Source organism: Molothrus ater, chromosome 23 (genome assembly GCF_012460135.2).
Source record: "Molothrus ater isolate BHLD 08-10-18 breed brown headed cowbird chromosome 23, BPBGC_Mater_1.1, whole genome shotgun sequence".
Classification (NCBI taxonomy): Eukaryota; Metazoa; Chordata; class Aves; order Passeriformes; family Icteridae; genus Molothrus; species Molothrus ater.
The window spans coordinates 3,734,933-3,754,193 of NC_050500.2; the positions used below are offsets into that span (position 1 = coordinate 3,734,933).

Consider the following 19,261-nt stretch of genomic DNA (forward strand, 5'->3'; position numbering starts at 1 on the left):
CATCCCAAACCGGGAACCCATTCCAGCAGGAACTGCTCTGAGGGCCCCGTCAAAACAGCCAGACTTCCTTAAAAACAAGGACGGGAGCGCCTGGCGCCACTTGGGGAGCGCGGGCGGATCCGGGGGAGGGAGGAAAAGCACAATTGTTTGAAATAAAAGCGTCAGCCTTTCATTCCAGTCAATGAAACAGATTTTATTTATGCCACAGGATTCCTTAAATAACTTAGATGTGCACAGAGAACTACCTAGAGATGTCACAGACATTCAGTGCGGCCCCAGCGCGGCACAGCACGTACGAAAGCTTTGGTGCGCATGGTAGGACAAACCAGCGAGTCAAACACAGCAGCACAAAGACTCGCGGCCTCACGCGCCCCTCGAGCCACCACACGCCTCCAGCCTGGCTCTGACACAGGCAGGAACGTCACCAAAGGGGATCAAACAGTGACAACGGCTCTGGAGGCAGATGGTGAGCGCCTGGGAAGACTCCTGGGGGCTTTCAGGGAGCTTGAGCCACCTGAAGCACGAGGTCTGAGGTGCTGAGCCCATCAGCAGCGAAGCGGTGGAGCCGGCAGCAGGCTGGGGCGGGCGGAGGCACGGGGCTGGCGCGGGCCGGACACAAAACGAACGGGAACAACCTGTATGCTTGGCGGGCGCTGGTGCCACACAGGTCACTGCTGGGCAGCCTGCTGCTGCATCTGCGCCTGCCTCTTGGCTTTGGTCTGCAGGTACCTGCCCTTCCCTTCCTCGAAGCGACGCTTCTCGTCCTCTGTCTCGGTCTGGGGTCACAGAAAGAGTGCAAAGCTGCATTGTCAGTGTGCTGCAAGTGTGTGTGGGAGGGAAACATGCCTCCCCTCACACTTCCGCGAGGTGCTGCTCTCCGTCAAACATGCAGCATGACAGCCAGTGTGCCCTGCATGAAGCAGGAGACCTGTGACACATCAAATACTGAGCAACACCCCCAGTCAGGAGCACTGAGTCAGCAAAGCCCTGCCAGGATTAGGGGAGATGATATAGGCAGGAGGCTGGAATGGGGACACCATGGGGAGCAGCTATTAGGGATGTGGGGGCCTCTGTTGCCACTCAGGGTTCCCTGGAGTAGGGCCAGCATGCAGCCTGTCCTCAGCAATGAGAAAGGAGAAAATCCACAATCTCCAAAGTGGCAATTTTCAAAAGAAATAAAAAAACAAAACAAAACAAAACAAAATCAAAATCCCGAAGCAAAAACAAACAAAACAAACTCAAAACAAAAACAAAAATAAAACATAAATAAAACAAATATAAAAGAAAAATAAAACCCCCTGAAGCCTGTCCTGGGATGTCTCGTTCATGCTCATATTTTTTCTGCTGAGTAACTCAAGGGAAGAGGATTTCTTGGGCTGGGCTCTGCCCCAGGAGGAGCAGGATTGGCCCTGCTGGGTCCAATCCAGAGAGAAAAGCTCTTACCAGCAGCTGTGGGACGGGCAGGGGCTTCCCCTCCTTGCTCAGGGACACGTAGGTGAAGAAGGCGCTGACGGCACGGTACCGCTCCCGAGGCTCGTCCACAAACGGGTCAGCATCCACAAAGACCTCTATTTCCATGGACTTATTGCTTGTGAATGTCATACGTCCTGAGACAGTGATGACACAGCCTGTGAAACAGAGAGGGGCTAGTCAAGGCAGCAAGGGGTACTGCATGTTTTATGCTTAAGCTGTGTCTTAAGCAGAGCACGGGATTAATCAAACAGGGTCTAATTTTCTCTGCCAGCATGTCCTGAAAGCACATCCAAGGGAGCCAGGGTGTGGCAACACAGCAGATCACAGTGCCTGCCACCACCCTTGGTACCTTTTTTGATCTTCTCATGGAAGTTAATGGCATCCACTGAGGCAGTGACGATGTTGGTCTTGCAGTGGCGGGCAGCCACAATCCCAGCAACCTCATCCATGAGCTTCATGGTGACACCTGTGAGGGCAAGCAGAGGGTCCTGTCTCAGGGAGGTCAGTGGGATTTCAGGAAAACCACACAAAGGTCAGTAAGGCCTTAGCATGGCCAAAACTATGCTGGGGAGTTCGACCAGAGACTAAGTCCCAATTTCAGGAAAATCCAGTACAAGGGCTCCTGTCAAAACCAGGGCAACATCCTCACAGACCTGTGATTAAGGTCAGCTCTGTCTCTCCCAAATTTCTCTGAGCAAAGTTGACCCTTGCAAGGTGACATCAGTCCCACAAACCTTGAAACAGCTCTGACCATGTTCGTTTTGTTTGTTTAAGGATTAGGTATGTGTTTTCCCAGCTCTCAGCAAACACACCTCTCCCAGGGCTTGCACCACACGTGCCAGCCCTCCAGGTGATGGGCGCTGCCAGCCAAGAGGAAATTACTTCAGGTAACAGCAGTCACACGCTGCGTGTTTGTACTCCAGGATTTGCAATCTCACAGGCGATGACAAAACTGTAGGATTTACAGTTCAAGTACATGAGCTTTTGGGGCACAGAAAAAGATGAAACTTTTGTCTCAGCTAAAGCAACTCTGACCTTAACAGTCAATGCAAAGGAGCCTGTGTGCCTCCAGAGGCAGAGCCCACCAAAAACAAAGTCACTCTCCAACCACACTTTGCTCCAGGGAAAAGCCACCTGGACCTGAAGCCCGGGTGCTGTGCAGGGCAGTGCTCACTCACCTCCATGCACAAAGCCCAGCAGTGTGCAGTCTGACGGGCCCACCAGGTGGATCAGGCTGGACTGGCTGTACCCAACGGTGTGTGGTTCTGGTTAGAGAGCAAAGCAAGGTGAGAGCTACTCATCTAGCACCCATACATCACCATACACCCCTGTCTTAAGTTGTCCAAAGGAAGAAAAGATAGGGCTGGCTTGTGCAAAGCTGAACCATGTTGAAAGCAGAGGTTAAACCAGGCTGGAGAAGTTCCAAGAGCATAGACTGTTCATCACCTGACGGGCTGCTGCCTCCCTCTAATCTCCACCCATCCACTTTATTCTAGCTCAGCTCATCTCTTTCTTTTCAAGCTTTCAAAGAGCATGAAAGCAAACAGGAGTGAACTGGGTCACAGTGCTGTCTGCTTTCCCCCTCAGCTGAACCTCCCAGACCCTGCTGCATAGAGCCTCTGTTTTCCCCTTGGTGGGAAGATCTTCATCCCCATGCCCCTAGCCCTGGCACATCCTGGTGACCTCTGTCCCACCACAACCTCCAGGTGACATAAGTCACACCCTCAAACTCCCAGCAGAGGAAATCCTCTCTCAGAAGTGGCTGTGTTTTCTATCTGATGAGAAATGTTTAAGCTCAAAGAAAGGAAAAGCAGCCCAGTCCCACTCAGGGTGACCACCCATGGAGCAGTGCCCACTGAACCTTACCTTTTGTCTGCCTGTCTGTGAGCAGGGAGGACAGAGGAGAAAAAAGCATTTGAGCAACTTTCATCTGCCATCACCTTCCCCAACATTCCTCATGTGCCACCTCTCCACTTCTGCCTGAAAACCACAGCCAGGCCTAGAGGCCACCTTTTCCTACCACTTGCATTTACCTCTTGCTGAACAAAACCAGCTCTAGCTGTACACAAGCACACAAGGAATGATACAGGAACAGGGTTTTGGAGAGGGGATCTCATGCACCAGCCCCTTCAGGGTACCAGACGTATCCACTCAGCTCCTCCTCCACTCATACACTGCTGCCCCAAAATCCCATCCCCATCCCTGTGTAGTGTTTCAGAATGCACACTTGCGCCTACAGGGCCCTGGGGATGCCCTGGGGACCAGTCTGGTCTCCCAGTACTGCTGGGCAATTTGCACTGGGTACACACTGCCCGTGTTACCTGGGTTGATGACAGGTAAGATCACGTCACCATTTCTCTGCTTAGTTTCCAGCCGATCCAGCTTTTGCTCCTCATAACGCTTCTTCCCCTCATCCTCCTGCTCCTTTCTTGCATACTAGAATAGAAAGCTGGTAAGAAGGGGATTGGCACAGCCACTGGCACAGCTGGGAGTGCCAACAGGGCCAGGTTAGCACCATTCCACAGGGAGGACAAGTTCCAGTTTCGGGGAACCCAAGTGAGCTGTCCTACCTGGATGGGGGGAACCTCAACGACCTTATTCACGTTCTTCAGGGACAGTGGCACATACCACAGCGTCGCCTTGTTCGTCACCTTCTTTGCCCCTGGAGGAGAAGGGGGCAGCAGGTGATGGTGCCAAGGCCAGCAGTGCTGTACCTGCCACCAGTCTGGCGTTGGGCACACACTGGCAATGCCACTGGCATCGGTGGTCCCTTGCCCTGCTGGCTCCTACCAGGCTTTAGCTCTTAGCGGATGTGACAATGTGCTTTTGGGAAGATGTCCCAGCAAGCGGAACTGGTTGTCACAGCAACAGCAGGAAAAGGGACATTTTCAGGCCAAAGGCAGCCACAGGCAGCAAATCAGGCAGGAAGAGCTACGAACAGATTTTGCTGTTTTTCACTACTAGCCATAAATCCCAGGGAGCCTGCTTGGCCTCCCTCCCCAGCACCAGCCCTCCCTCCACTCCCAGTTCTGTCAATAAACACGCTAGATCTCCTCTCTGCCAATGCTGCCAGTGATGGAGCAGAGGATGGGGTCACCGCTGCAAAGCTCTTGGCTCAACACTGTTATTCCTGGTGTTCTGGAACACAGCCACCAGCAGCCACCCACCTGTTAAAATGTTCTCAGACATGACGTTGACCTGAACCTCCACAGAGTGCCGGGAGGTGTAGGTGATCTCGGCACTGACGTTGGCCACCTCGCCGATGCACATCGGCGACAGGAAATCCGTCCGCTCCACCCGTGCCAGTGCAGCCACACAGGGCTCCTGAGGACGGTGAGACAGCCAAGATAGTGATCACAGCCACGCCATGGGACCACAGCTGGCAGCTTCCTGACACCAGCCAAACCTGCCATGCCATGTGCAGCTCGGATACTGCAACCGCCACCTTTATCAGCCACTGGCCGTGCTTCCTTCCCCATCTGTAAGCACCACTGGAGTTGCCCCAACTTGCCTTTCTCAGGAGTTAAAACATTAACAGCAATAATGAGTAATAATGTTTCTGCTGGTAAACCACAATTTCAGCAGAAGGCTTCCAGCTACTGGCACCCGACTGCAGCCAGAGACACCAGTGCTTTGCATGCAGGAGGAAACACTCCCAGTGAGATACGGCAGGGAGTGAAAGGTCACCGTGCCAGAGGCTGGCACACACACCGGCACCTACTCACCCCGGCCTGGGAATTGCAGTGGCGGGTGCTGATGATGGCTCCTGCCTCCTCGATCATCTTCAGGATGGTTCCCCCGTGGACATTCCCGGCGATGTTGGCATCGTCTGGGCGCATAATCCTGCCGAAGGAGGCACATGAGAGCTCACAACCCCTGCCGCGCCCCCAGCCCAGCCCCGGTGCGGCTGCCCGGAGGCAGCATATCGCCCACCGGCTGAGCTGCCGGGACATCGCTGCTCGCATGCGGCTTCCTGTGAGCGGCGATGGAAACCGCTGGGAGCGGAAGGAAGCAGGGCGCCTCTGCCGGGGCACCCCGCGTCTCACCAGGGCCCCACCCCGCCGGGCCCCGGTGCGGCGCACACCGAGCCGGGCCCGTGCCGCTGCTCCACGCGGCTTCCCGGCAGCAGCCGCGCTTCCTGCCAACGGCGAATAACGGCCCGGTGGGCACCGAGGCAGCGGCTGCGCGCTGGCACGGACAGGAGCGGCTGCTTCAGCGCGGCCGCGCCCGGGAGCCGCGGGGACACAGGCGGGAGAGCCGCGCCCGGGAGAACCGCGGCAGCGCTGCCCGCTGCCAGCCCCCGCAGCACGGAGCACGGGCGCGGCGCTGCTGCGCTCTGCCCGCGGTCAGTGTCACTGACAGCATGACTAAAGCGGGCGGCGCCGCCGCTGCCGGCAGCAGGGCGGGCAGCATCTCGGTTGCAGACCGGCACCCGCCCGCGGCCCCCAGCACGCCCGCCTCCCTGCCCAGCCCTGTCCGGGTCCCTGAGCGCGGCGGGGCCGTACCTGGACACCTGGATGGCGGCCGGGCTAGGGCCCGCGGCCCCCGGCTCCGACATGGCGGCACCGGCGCCCCGCCCGCAGCGGCGCTGCGGCACGGCCGCTCTTGGCCCCGCCCCGCCGCGCCCGGACACGCCCCCGCCGCGCCCGGACACGCCCCGGCCGCGCCGCACCATTGGCGGACAGCGCGCGGGGCGGAGCGCGGAACCGGGCGGCTCCGGGGCTGCCCGCGGACTCGTGTGAGCCCACCGCGACTGGGGACCCCCCGCCAGCTCGGGGACTCGTGGGGAGCCAGCGGCTTAGGGTCGGCACGGGCAGCACCGTTCCCGGTGCGTTCCCGGGGCCGTCGGCTCTCCCCGGTTATAACACAGTTCCCGTGGGCGCCCCGGGGTTTTGGGTCGGGTGTTGGCGACGGTCCCGAGCAGGCAGTGACAGCTCGCACGGCCCGGAGGGGGTTCAGGTCGCGCCCGGGGGACACGGGGTGCCGGGAGCCACGGCAGTCACGGCCTCACCGACCGGGAGCTCTCGGCTCCCGTTGTCGAGAGCGCGGCGGCGAGTCTCCGTAAGGGACCGGAGCTGTCACTTTGCACAGCTCGACGGAGGCAAAAGGGCGGCCGGAGCCGGGGTGCCTGCCGCGCAGCGCCCGGTGGGGACCTGGCGCTCCCGCTCTCCATGCCGCTACCGGCTTTATAAACCGCCGGCGGGGCAGGGCCGGGCAGGGAGGGCGGGGGACAGGCAGGGAAGGAGGCGGGCAGGGCGGCCTTGCCTTGTCCTCGGTGCTGATCGAGAAGCACCTCCGCTGTCCGCGGTCCTGACTGAGGGTCTCCCCGCCCGTCCTTCCACGCCGCCCGCTGCCTCGCCAGCGATTCATAAAACAACTTTTCAGTGGCGGCCGCGACCGGACCGCTGCAAGGCTGGGTGGATACCAAAGCGGACGGTGCCCGGCTGCCGGCACCCCGCGGCCGGTTGAGGCGGGACAGCCGTCCGCCCAGCGCCCCCCGTTCTGCCTGCTCTGCTGGGACCGGCAGCGCACGTCCAGGGTGACGGAGGAGCCCATCTTTACCGCGCCTCTTGCCTGGGCGGGCGGCGGGAGGGGACACCCGTGGGGCCCGGACAGGCAGCCGCGAACGGTCCGATTTGGGGTCCACCCGGACTTGCACCGGTGCCGGCCCTGGTGCCGTCCGCCGTTCGGCAAAGCGCGGCTGCCCCAGCAGGGGCCGGGGGGAGCGGTGCGGGGGTCCGGGGCAGCGGGCAATCGCCGCGCCGTCGGGCGGGGCGGGCGGAGGGGCGGCCCCGGGGGAGGGAGAGGAGGAGCCGGCGGGGCCGGGGGGCGGCGGGGCGGGAGCGCCGCACAGTGCCAAGCGGCGGCCGGGGCCGCCGGGGCCGGGGCCGCTGGGGCCGGGGCCGCCGCCGGGATGGCGCTGGAGCGGGCGCTGCAGGCGGCGCGACAGGGAGACGTGGAGGCGCTGCGGGGGCTGCGGGCGGCCGGGCTGCTGCGGCCGGGGCTGCGGGACGCCCTGGGCGCGTCCCCCGCGCACCACGCCGCCCGCGCCGGTCGCCTCGCCTGCCTCCGGTACCTGGCGGCCGAGGCCGCGCTCCGCGGGGACGCGCGGGCGCGAAACGGGGCCACGCCGGCCCACGACGCCGCCGCCACCGGCAACCTCGCCTGTCTCCAGTGGCTGCTCACGCAGGGGGGCTGCGGCGTGCAGGTGCGAGCGGGGGCGCGGGGGGCGGCGGAGGGTCCCTCGGTGGCGCGGGCGGCCGGGGAGGCGTTCCGCGGTCCCGTGTGGGTGTCTGTGGCCGCGGGGAGACGGTCACGCGTAGTGCTTCCAACCCTGCCGACAGCCAGCCGGGGTCCGTCCTAGCCGGCACGGGCAGGGCTCCGCCGTGCATAGAGGCCGGCATCCGACGGACCCGGAGAGTCCCCGGCATCCCGGAGGGGTTCAGCCGCGAGGGCAGCACATATTGCCCGGGGCTGCCGCCCCCTCCGGGGTTACACAACGGAGGGACCGCGGCGGTAAGCGGCTTGCCCCGGGGCCGGCCGAGAGTTAAAGACATGTGACGGCCGAAGGAAGAGGAGGCGGCGGGGTTGGGAGAGGAGATTAATCGGGAAGGAAGGGGTCAGCACGCATCGGCGACCTCCTGGCCAGGGGCCAGCGCTACCCGCGCCCCACCGAGCGCGGAGGGCGGACGGGCCGGCGGCACAGCGGGGCTCGGCGGCAAGTTCGCGGTTAGGGGCTCCGCGGCCGGTAGAACAAGGAGGGCATTGTGCTGCACTCACTGTGTGCGGACGCAGGCCCTTGACGGAGGCAGACACGCTGGTCCCACGGTCGCTCCAATGCTCTGTGCTCCTGCTCCAGCCCCGCTCCGTACGGACAGGAGCTCCACCCTGGCCGCCCCACCCGCCTGGCACCAGCTCCGGGCTGGGGGATGCCCCACGGCTGCCTGCGGTCCCCAACCCCCTTGCCGGAAGGGCTTGGTGCCTGGCACTGACAGCCGTCCCACTTCCTCCTGCAGGACACAGACAACTCTGGTGCCACCATCCTACACCTGGCAGCCCGCTTCGGTCACCATGATGTGATCGACTGGCTCCTCCGCTTTGGAGGCAGCGACCCCACGGCAGCCACCAACACGGGAGCGCTGCCCGTCCACTACGCCGCGGTGAAAGGGGATTTCCCTTCCCTGCGACTCCTCTTGGGACACTGCCCCAGGTAACGGCCCCCACTGCTGGCAGCGAGACAGGGTCTGCCGGAAGGTTGGCACCCACCAGCAGGAGAGGGGTTAGTGGGAGAACGGGGTGCCTGCTGTGGCCCCAACCCTCCCTCCAGCCACTGGGCAAGGTGCCAGCACTGGGGACGAATGCTGCAGCCACCCTGATCCCCCAGCTCCAAGGGCAACGCGGCCGCGTTATCAGGCTGGGCAGGCAGCTGCACCTTCTTTATGGCCCAGAAAGAAAGGGAGAGGAGGAGAGGGGCGAGAGCTGGCAGAAATATTGTCACTGGCCGCTGAGTCGGCTCCTGGCGCGGGGCGATAACACAGCCGCCTTTGTCCGCCCGCTGTTATGTAAATGGATTAGGCTGACCGCCGAGGAGAGGCTGCTCCCCGCTCCGGAGACGACCTTTCCGCTTGCCCAGGTCCGTGGGCATTGCTGGGCATGGCAGCCTCTCCCACACGGCTCCGTCCCGGCAGCATCCCCGCTTTTCCTCCTGAGCGGTACCTGGGGCCAGGCTGGTCCCCGGGTTACGTGGCACAGCAGCCCACAGGGCCCGCGATGCCGGGCCTCGCCACGAGGCTGCAGCAGGTGATTAGGTGACCGCTAATCCGATTTCCTGTGGTGGGCAGAGGCCACTAGAAATAACCCACGGACCCAGCCAAAGCGGAGCCGGGGGGATGCGCTGTTGCTCCACATTGTCCCCGGAAGGCTCCAGGGTTGTGGATGAGAGGGATTGCACAGCTGTCCCACATCCAGGGAGTCCTGAGGCAGCGGGACGTGAACCAGCACTCGGCACCCCCTCTGTCTCTGGGTGCCACAACACCAGAGCCCTGCATCTTCTTCTCCAGGCCGGGCCACAGAGATCCCTGGATCCCATGGTACTCACTGGCCAGAGCTGTCCCAGCCCCAGTTCTTTATCTCCTTGCCCCAGGTGTGCCAGCTTAGCCCTGAGCACTTCTGGGATTAACCCCTGCAGCCCAAGCCCAGCCCCAAACCAGTCACTGCTTCTGCTCGACGCCCACTGTGTCAGCCCAGGTGTGGCACGGCGCTCGCATTGCCTTTCACGCCGCTTGCCGGGGTTGTTCCGCTGCTGTCACCGCCTTCCCCCTGAATTATTTAGGGCTGGCCCTGCTCCCAGCCCTGCGCCTGCCCGGAGGCTCCGTTACAGCTGCGAAATCCAATCCCGGGTGCCGCTGCGGGACGCTCCCAGCCCACCTTCGCATCGCCCGCGGCAGCCGGTGGCCCAGCATGGGGGCTCAGCCATCTGCCAAAGCAGTTTAGCGGTGGTGCCCAAGTGGCTTAACCCCTTCCCAATTACTGAGAAACGGGAATCAGGGACTGACCCTGTGCCCGTGCTCCCGCTGTCTCCTGCACCCCAGCCTGCAGCTGCCCCAAGCCCCATCCCCAGCTCGGGGAGCACCCAGGGCTGTGCCAGCCTGGCACTGCTGGGCCATGGGGCAGGCACTCGGTGGCACGGCACGCAAGGCACAGCGGGAGGGAGTGCTGGCCACAGCCCGTCTCACAGTTACAGGGATCAATTATTTAGGGCCTGCGATCGTTGCGATAACAGAGCAGAGTATTTATTGCTCTTCCTTTTTTAAATATTCAACAGGTTGTTTTTTTTTTTTTTTTTTTTTTATAGAGCACTTAATAAAACAGCTTCCTGTGGGGTCGGGAGGCAGGATGTGGGGTGTGGGATGCAGAATATGGGTCTGTGGGGTAAAAGATGCAGGATTCAGGATTTGGGTTGCGGAATTTGAAATATACAATTCAGGATGAGAGACACAAGGATGCCAAGGCCTTTTGGGGGACACCAGCACCCAGCAGCTGGGCCGGGCAGCGCCATGGTGCAGGTTGGCCTTTCCCCGCTGGCTCCACGGCCGGTGCTGTGTAAGCAGCTTACTTTAAAATACGACTAAATTGCAGTGTCCAAAAACAGCCGGAGGAAGGAGCTTAGCCTAAGCAGGCTGATTAACTTAGTGACCTCCCGCTGCAGCTGCAGCCACCGCAGCAGCACGGGGACCTATGGGAAGCCATGGGGTGGCCAGCTCCCGGCCCTGGCACTGCCCTGCCTGCCCACAGCTGTTTCCCCTGCACCTGCCCATGTTCCTCGTGTCCCACAAGCCCCCATGTCCCTGTATCCTGCCCGCCCCTTGTCCCAGCCCTGGCAAGTAGCAGTGGCCACAGGTGACGGGCGCTGTGCCCCACTTGCAGTACGCTGAGTGCCCAGACCAAGACGGGGGCCACCCCGCTGTACCTCGCCTGCCAGGAAGGCCACCTGGAGATCATCCAGTACCTGGTGCAGGACTGTGGGGCTGACCCCCACGCGCGGGCTTACGACGGCATGACCCCACTGCACGCCGCCGCCCAGATGGGCCACAACACTGTCATCGTATGGCTGGTAAGCGCTGTCAGGGCATGGCACGGCGTGGTGGCACGGCGTGGTGGCACAGAGCCCCAGTGCTCAGCCCGCCTGCCCACACAGATGAGCTTCACGACGGTGAGCCTGTCGGAGCGGGATGCTGAAGGAGCCACAGCCATGCACTTTGCTGCCAGCCGTGGCCACGCCAAGGTGCTGAGCTGGCTGCTGCTGCACGGCGGGGAGATCACTGCCGACGGCTGGGGCGGCACGCCGCTGCACGATGCCGCCGAGAATGGCGAGCTGGAGGTGGGTGCTGGTGGCCAACAGGGTGTCAGGGCAAGGGGGGGGCCCTTCCTTCCAGCCCTGCCATGCACCCCCACTCTCCCCAGTGCTGCCAGATCCTGGTGGTGAACGGTGCCGACCTCAGCATCCGTGACCAGGATGGCTACACAGCAGCCGACCTCGCCGACTACAACGGCCACAGCCACTGTGCCCAGTACCTGCGCACCGTGGAGAACATGGTAGAGGGATGAGGGTGTGGGGAGCACACAGGGATCACCAGGGCCTCCCCACCCCTGCCCTGACCCCTCGGCTGTGCCAGCAGAGCGTGGAGCACCGCGTGCTGTCGCGAGACCCCTCTGCGGATGGGGAATGCCGACAGCCCGACTCGGGCATGTCATCGCCCAACACCACGGCATCTGTGCCCCAGGCGCGCTTCGAGGTGGGCTCCCCTGCCAGCACCCTCTCCAACTACGACTCCTGCCACTCCAGCCAGTCCAGCACCGGGGAGAAGAGGGGCGGCCCCCCAGGGGCCCCCGCCGCCCGTGAGTGCGGGGCCAGGGGGCGCGGGGCGGGGGGTGCGGGTCCAGCCCCCCCTGACCCCCTGCCCTGCGCAGGGGTGCCTGAGCCGGCGCTGGCGGACATGCAGGCGTACATGGACATGCTGGACCCTGAGATGCGGCCACGGGGCCGGGGCCCAGCAGGCGAGGGTCCCCCGCCGCCACCACCCCCTGCCTTCCCCCCACCGCCACCCCCACCCCCCAGCACCCGGCCACCCCCGCCACCCCCTGGCTACCCTGCACCTGCGCCCCCCGCTGCCCCCCACACCGCTGACATCTACGTGCGGGCCAAGAACAACCTGCGGCATGTGGAGAGCCAGGCGCTGCGCCGAGAGGTACGGCCCCATGCACCGTGTCCCCTGCACCATGCCCCAAACACAGCAAAAGGGACATACCACCCGGGAGGGACATGCCACAGGGCAGCCATCATCTGAGTAGTTGTTGCCTGCACTGGGAGGGGACAGCCCCGGCTGGAGGCCACATGCCTGCAACCCTGGCATGCACTGGGGGGGATGGGGCTCAACCAGCAGCGAGGATGCAGCAAGCCGGGATCAGTGATGCTCTGGTGGCTTCATGGCACTGGGTGGGCCATGCACTGCTGCACTGGCTGGGGCACCCGGCAGCACCACGCCATGGCAGCCGCGCCCATGCGGCCCGGCGATACCACAGGCACCATGCCGAGCTGGGCGTGGGCAGCTGCGCAGGCGGTAACCCGAGCGGCCGGCTCCGGTGTCGCCCGCGCCACAGGTGTCGGGTGGCACAGCCAGCGCTGCCAGGAGCTGAGAGGGCTCAGCCAGGCGTGCACAGGTAAGAGGGGTGCAGCCCTCCATGGCGGGCTGGGGGGGCATAAGGATGCAGTAGGTTTGGGACCGTCCTGACCCCCTACCATGGCTCTCGCCACCTCACTGGGGACAGGATTCTGGGCATGGTCAGGACACTGGCAGAGCTCAGCGCTCTGGGGGACAGGGCACATGGGATGGGGGGCTCAGCAGAGCAGTGTGAGCCAGGCACGTGGTGGGTTTGGGACCCCACAGTGCTCATTGTGCATGGCCTTGGCTCTTTAGTGCTTACCGGAGTAATGGGCTGCCTTGGGGAGGCGTGAGCATGTGGCAGAGCGGTGCCACAGTGGTGTGGGTGTCCCATGAAATGGGGCTCAGCGGCACAGACCCTTGTGCCAGACCGGGGCTGGGACTGCTGGAGTGGGAGCCAGGCTTGGCACAATTCCCATGGCAGCTGCAGTAGGAAGCACTGAGCTGACGTTTGTTGACTTAGCTGGGACCGGTGGCGGTGGCAGAGAGCAGCCGGGCTCACCGGGAAAAAGCCATGGGTGGAGGTGGCATCGGGGAAATGCAAATAGTGGGGCCCCAAGCAAGGGGAACAGGGCTATGCCACGATGGCACCTCAAACCCAGGCAGCAGGCACAGCCCCCTGCAGCGCAGCACTCGGCAGCACAACTCGCAAAGCCGCTGTGGAATGCGCCGGGGTGAGCTGAGGCTGCGCTGCTTGAGAGCCCTGTTCAGAGGGAGGTTTGGAAGCCGGCCCCAGCCCCGCGCGGGATAAGCTTCCTGTAATCCGCGGGGCTGGGGCTCGGCACTCCTGTTCCCAGGGGGTTATCCCAGGGGAGGCTTGGACAGGATCCTGGGCACAGGCTATGGGGTCACAGTGCCAGGCACTGATGCCGCACGCTGCCAACATGGCACGCAGTCCCTGGTAGAGCCGTTTGCCGAACAGACCCCAGGGCATGCACCCGTTGTCCGTCCCAGCTCTGCATCTGCCCCACGGCAAATCGCTGGCACAGTCCTACTCCACTACAGCCCTGTGCCACGGTCACAGCCGGGCACGGCGGGGCTGAGGTGGGCTCCCCATTGCAGCTGGCATCGCGTGACAGCAGCCCCGAGGGCCTGCGCCGGGCCGACTCCAGCAGGCGGTCAAGGAATTTCGGCAAGCAGCCGAGCACCGGTGACTACTACAAGCACCTGGGGCACGTCGTGGCCGAGCAGCCAGGCCCCCAGCGAATGGCGCACACCGAGGAGGTGAGCCCTGCTCCGCGAGCCTGTGCGCAGCTCAGTGGCAAGGGCACCGAGCAACGCCTGCCCATGCTCCCTTTCCAGGCATCACCCATCTCGGCGGACACCATGAGCAATGGGGAGAGCAAGTCTGGTGCCGAGCTGCCGCCTCCACCGCCGCCCCCGCCACTGCCCGACACCGCCTGCCCGACGCCCCCACCGCCGCCCCCACTCGCCGAGACTCCCGCCGGCCCCCGCCGCTCCTCCTCCTCTACGGGAAGTAAGTGGCAGGGTGCCGGGTGGGCACGGGGAGCGATCCTGGGCACTGTCCCGTTGGCTGCACTGTGGCATTGACCTCCTTGGCTCGTCTCCTCCCGCGGCACTTGGGCCGCGCGGCTCCTGACAGCCTCTCTGTCCTTCTCTCCTCCGGTGTCGGCGCGGGGGCCCCCACGCCCGCTCGCCCCTGCCTGCTCTCACTGCTGGCCGCTTCTCTTCTCTCTTGTCTCGCGGTGGCCAAATCCTTCCTCTGCCGCGCGCCCCGCGCCGCCTCTCTGCTTCTCTCCCTAGGAGGAAAGGCGCTCAGGCAGATGAAGAGTAAGTACCGCGGCCCCACGCTCCTCCCTGCTCAGAGGGTGCCCTGGCGCGGGGCACAGCCGGACAGGCCCTGTGCCGCACCCACGGGGCATCGATGGCATCGATGGTGACAGCTGGGGGCTGCCACCTGCCCTCGGTGCTGCGCGTCGCCGGTGCCACGCGGGACGCCGAGCGCCGGTGCGGGGCTGCCGGAGGCGCCAGGGCAGGGCTGGCAGGGCCGGGCAGAGCCGGGCCCCGCACACAGAGGGCCTTTGTTCGCGCTCAGCCGGCCGGCGTGACCCCGCCACGTGAGCGCACCGGCCGCTCCCCCGCCGCTGACTGCAGCCCGCGGGCTTGGCCGCTGCTCGGCGCCCGCTTTATTAGCGCCGGCTCCCGGCACCGGGGGGTCTCAGCCGGCGCTGGATGGCAGCGCGAGCGTCCCGCTGGGCCCTCAGCACCCGCAGCCCTCTGGCTCCGGCGTGGCGCGGCCGAGCGGGGCGAGCTGCGGGCGCCGGCCGCGGGGAGGGGGCTCTGCCTTGGCACGGTACCATGGGCCTTTAGGGACTCACGCATGGCTGGCACGGACGGTGGGTGCTCGCGAGGCGGGCGGCATGAGCAGTGGGAAGAGCATCCTCGGGGTGCGGGTGCCACGCAGCCCTTTGGGCACTGGGCTGGCAGGGAGTCTGGCTCAGGCTGTCGGTGCATCGCTGCCGGGAGATGCCAGGGGAGTGTAGGAGCTGCCCTGCAGTGGCAGGGCTGCCACCGGACACGGAGCCGTCCCTCCAGAGGCTCTCTTCTGTTGCAACATAGAACCTCGGGGGCATGGAGTGGCATTCGGGGCTGGGGCCAGGCTGGGACCCTTGCAGCTGAGTGTTGGGGTGCTGGGGTGCTGCTGCAGCAGGGTGCCAGGACCCTGTAAACTGCTCTTGGGATGCTGGTCTTACAAATCTGTGGAGCTGGGGTGCCAGGCTGTTGAGTGCTGGGGGGTTGCTCCACAGGGGTCTGATGGACCCAGGAGTTTGGTGATGTGCTGTTCCTGTGGACTGCTGAGCTGGGTGTCTGGATGCTGCTTCAGGGGTGTTCCAGGGGCTCCTGGATAGCGTGGAGGGGAGCAGTCAGCCAGCCACCCCTCCACCCCCCTACCCTGCGAGCTGGTGGGGGATTCACAGGGGCAGGGAGATGGTGCTGGGAGGGTGCTTACTGCCCCTTCTGCCTCCCTTCAGGCACCAAGTCCTTCAACATGATGTCCCCCACCGGCGACAACTCGGAGCTGCTGGCCGAGATCAAAGCTGGGAAGAGCCTCAAGCCAACGCCACAGAGCAAAGGCTTCACCACTGTTTTCTCCGGCAGCGGCCAGGCAGGGGCCAACGTAGGTGGTGATGGGGGCCAGGGGAGCCGGTGGCGCGGCACGGCACGGCAAGGCAAGTGCCCACCGCCCTCCCTCCCTCCTTCCACAGGCAGAGTCGCCAGTGTCCTCCCCGTCACCCACCAGGACGCCCACCCCGCCGGCCACCCCCGAGGCTGCTGGGCCGCCACGCTGCCTGGCAGGGGGCTCTCCGGAGCCGGTGCTGAACGGGAGCTCACCGGTGCCGGCAGCAGGCGCTGGGGCAGCGGCGGAGGTGGAGGCGCTGGTGCCCAGCCAGGACGAGCACGGCCGGCCCATCCCCGAGTGGAAGCGGCAGGTGATGGTTCGCAAGCTGCAGCTCCGCATGCAGGAGGAAGAGGAGCAGCGGCGCAAGGTAGGGGGGGGGGGTCCCTCGTGCTGCGGCGGCGAGCGCGGCGCGGGCACGGCCCAAGCAGCTCAGGACCTGGCGAAACGGCGTGCGTGGCATTGCCTCTGGCTCCTAATTGGGCTGGGGGACCACCCTACCTGCATGCAGGGGTGTCACACCCCGGGGATGCCACACACGGCGGCAGCGGCACGGGGGGCGTGCGGCATGGCCTCAAGAGCCCCTTTGCCCTCTCTCCCGCCGCAGCCTGGGAACCGCTCGCCGCCCCTGTGCCGGCGCGGGCCGCCTGCCCGCGGGGGCGTACCGGGACCCGCCGGGCAGCCGATGCGGGAGGAGGACATGCAGCACCTGGAGAGGCAGCTGGGGAGCCTGCGGGTGATGCACGAGGCGGGGCAGCCGCTTCCAGGGGGGCCGGAGGAGGAGCTGCTGCCACTCGTGCCGCTCTCCGCCCCCCCGGCACCCCGGCGCTTCGCCCTCGCCCACCAGGACGCGCCTGCCCGCGGCAGCCAGTCCCCCCCGCTGCCGAGGAGCGCGGCCGCACCGCCGGCCACCCTGAGGGGCCGGGAGGGCCCTGGGGCGGGGGGAGCAGGGGGCGGCCCCGGTGCCCAGCACGACGCCCGCAGCGAGATCCTGGGCTGCGGTGTGTCTGTCCGCAGCCTCAAGGCCAACTACGAGGGGCCAGGGGGACCCCCCGCGCCTTCCCCCAGGGTCACTAAGCGCAAGCGGGTGCAGCCCCCTGGTAGCACCCGCCGGCCCATCCTGGAGGAGGAATACGGGGATGGGGCGCTGCGGAGGAGCAGGCCAGCGCCGCCAGAGCCGAGCAGCCCACATGAACGCACCAAGGGGTGCAAGGAGCGCACAGTCTTCCTCTTCCTGGAGCACTGGAAGAAGCGGGCACTCTCGGCAGTGCCCGGGGAGGAGCGGCCGCGGCGGCCGGGGAGGCGGCGACCGGCAGCGGGGCGGCTGCTTGCCCGCTGGAGGAGTGTTGCCCGCCGGGTCCCAGGGCGTCAGATCCGGCGGCTGAGCCGCACCACGGTGCTGTACTGGCCCCAACACTTCCTGCCCCACGTCGGCGGCTCGCCCATGCCCCACGACAGCCTCCCGCTCGACCTCTTCATGCTGGGCTACTTCCAGCTGCTGGAGATGCCCCTCAGCCCCGAGGAGCGGCGCTTCCGCCACCTCCTCTGCTACGAGATGTTTGACCGCCTGGGCAGCCACAGCTGGCACCGCGTCCGCCGTTTCCACCGCACCGTGCTGGAGCAGGTCGAGGCTGGCCACCGCCACTGGCTTGACGGCTTTGAGGACCTCGTGCAGGAGTTTTTTGGGGATGACCCCGTGGCAGTGGTAGAGAGCCTGGCAGAGGCCCCCACCATGGCCTCGGAAGGGCAGGGGGCAGCAGTACCAGTACCGGAGCTGGGAGAGTTCAGCGAGGAGGACGTCTGCCGCTTCATTGACCGCAGCTTCTCCTTCTGGAAGGAGAAGGAGGCAGAGATGTTCGACACTTGAGTCCAACGGGATGCTGCAGGCTGTGCCAGTGGTGTGGCATGGGGCAGCAGCAAGCTCAGGGGACAGCTGTGGGCTGGTGCCCGGGTGCGCTCGCCGGCCTCTGTGGCTCGTGGTGCAGCTGAGCTTGGCAGAAGCCTGGGCGCTGTTCTGCGGCCCCGGGCCGAGGTTGCCGTGTGTGCCGCTTGCCGTGGCTGTGTGTTGTGTGGGAGGCGCAGCGGCGGGGCTGCGCTCCCCTCTGGTGTGGCGTTTGCGGTGCCGGGGCAGTGTGGGCCCCCGCGTGTCGTGCAATAAAGCTGTGGTGCGCTGCAAGGGCTGGCCACGCCACGCGCTCCTTCCTCCTCCCGGCGCCGGCGGAAGGTGGGCACCGAGGGCCGCGTCTGAGAGCCGTGCGCCGGTGAACGCCACCGGTACCGTGCCACGGAGGGCGCTGCCAGAAGGATGTGGTGCCGCGCACCAGGATGATGCTGCGGCCCCACGGTGCCGGCAGTGAGGGCGGGCAGTGCCGGTAACTCGGCTGTCTGTTGCAGGAGAAGGAAGAGGAGGCGCGCCTGGCCAGCATGCCGGCCTGGAGGAGGGACATCCTGCGCAAGAAGCTGGAGGAAGAGAGGTGAGCCAGGGTCGGGGGATGCCGCAGCACCCGGTGACTCCCGCGGCTCTACTAACCCCACTGTTCCCTTTGCCTTCGCAGGGAGCAGAAACGGTGAGTGCAGCAAGCCCCTTCCCTGGGTGGGCGGGCACGGCGGCTTCCGCGGCTCTGGTGACCGCGGCGCCCTGTGCCCTCTGCTGCTAAGCAGGAAAGAGCAGGAGAAGCTGAAGCGAGAGGAGGAGGAGAAGGAGAAGGAGCAGTCGGAAAAGCTAAGGACTCTCGGGTACGATGAGACAAAGCTGGCGCCCTGGCAGCGACAGATCATCCTCAAGAAGGGGGACATAGCCAAGCACTAGCCACGCCACACCGCATCCTGGCTCTTCGCAGCAGGAGGAGACTGGCAGGTCCTCCCATGGACCGCGACATGCTTCGGCACCCTCCTCTTGCCGTGGATGGCCACATAGTCCAACCCAGAGAAGCCCCCCCCACCGCCCCAGGCACCCGTAGCCCCCCCTACCCCCACATCCCGCTGCCGCCAGCCCACCGCTACCCCGTGCTGCCCGTTGCAAAGCGAGCGTGGGACACGCGGCTCCTTGCTCCCCGCCCGGCTCGGCCGCTGCGGCCGGGCTCACCGCACGCCCCGCTGGCACCACTCGCCGTTGCAGAGCGCTCGCCCTCACTACTGCCCCTCCAGAGCCGCTCAAGGCCAGCTTCCGGCTCACCTCTGCCCAGACCGCCTGCCTTTCCAGCGATTAAAACGATAAACCCCGCCAGCAGTGCCCCGCGCCTTCCTGGGGCTCCCCACACCACCCCCCATCCACGCCATGCTCGCTGACAGCGGTGCCCCCTCACCAACATCGCCACAAACACCCCGACACCCACACTGCCTGCATCTCTGCCAGCACCCACATTCTCTGTCACCTGTGGTTGCCACATCACCAGTGGCGGTCCTGGGGCCAGCAGTGCCCTGGTGC

General features: G+C 65.1%; 2 protein-coding genes across 7 annotated transcripts; one reads left to right on the forward strand and one right to left on the reverse strand.

Moving 5' to 3' along the window:
* Nucleotides 1-167: 167 nt before the first annotated feature.
* Nucleotides 168-6,086, reverse strand: ACOT7 (acyl-CoA thioesterase 7). Of its 5 annotated transcripts, none has more exons than XM_036396345.2 (10): nt 5,979-6,086; nt 5,199-5,316; nt 4,641-4,797; nt 4,044-4,135; nt 3,795-3,909; nt 3,340-3,354; nt 2,652-2,738; nt 1,823-1,939; nt 1,444-1,628; nt 168-776 (listed from the first exon to the last, which is right to left on the reverse strand). In XM_036396345.2, the coding sequence occupies exons 1-10, from the start codon at nt 6,029-6,031 to the stop codon at nt 669-671; spliced, it is 1,047 nt and encodes a 348-aa protein (XP_036252238.1). In that variant the 5' UTR covers nt 6,032-6,086; the 3' UTR covers nt 168-668. The 5 variants fall into 5 exon arrangements, with proteins under 5 accessions (XP_036252238.1, XP_036252240.1, XP_036252239.1 ...); XM_036396347.2 differs by lacking the exon at nt 5,979-6,086 and adding an exon at nt 5,407-5,485; XM_036396346.2 differs by lacking the exon at nt 3,340-3,354.
* A 1,301-nt stretch (nt 6,087-7,387) lies between these two features.
* Nucleotides 7,388-19,050, forward strand: ESPN (espin). 2 transcript variants are annotated; one of them, XM_054517152.1, is made up of 13 exons: nt 7,388-7,681; nt 8,490-8,683; nt 10,900-11,086; nt 11,171-11,353; nt 11,437-11,568; nt 11,652-11,871; nt 11,944-12,221; nt 13,758-13,919; nt 13,998-14,172; nt 14,460-14,486; nt 15,689-15,834; nt 15,923-16,204; nt 16,442-17,701. In XM_054517152.1, exons 1-13 carry the CDS (start codon nt 7,388-7,390, stop codon nt 17,699-17,701), a joined length of 3,540 nt encoding a protein of 1,179 aa, XP_054373127.1. The 2 variants fall into 2 exon arrangements, with proteins under 2 accessions (XP_054373127.1, XP_036252164.1); XM_036396271.1 differs by lacking the exons at nt 14,460-14,486; nt 16,442-17,701 and adding exons at nt 18,229-18,308; nt 18,390-18,401; nt 18,496-19,050 and having other exon boundaries at nt 11,652-12,221; nt 13,758-14,172.
* The last annotated feature ends 211 nt before the right edge of the window (nt 19,051-19,261 follow it).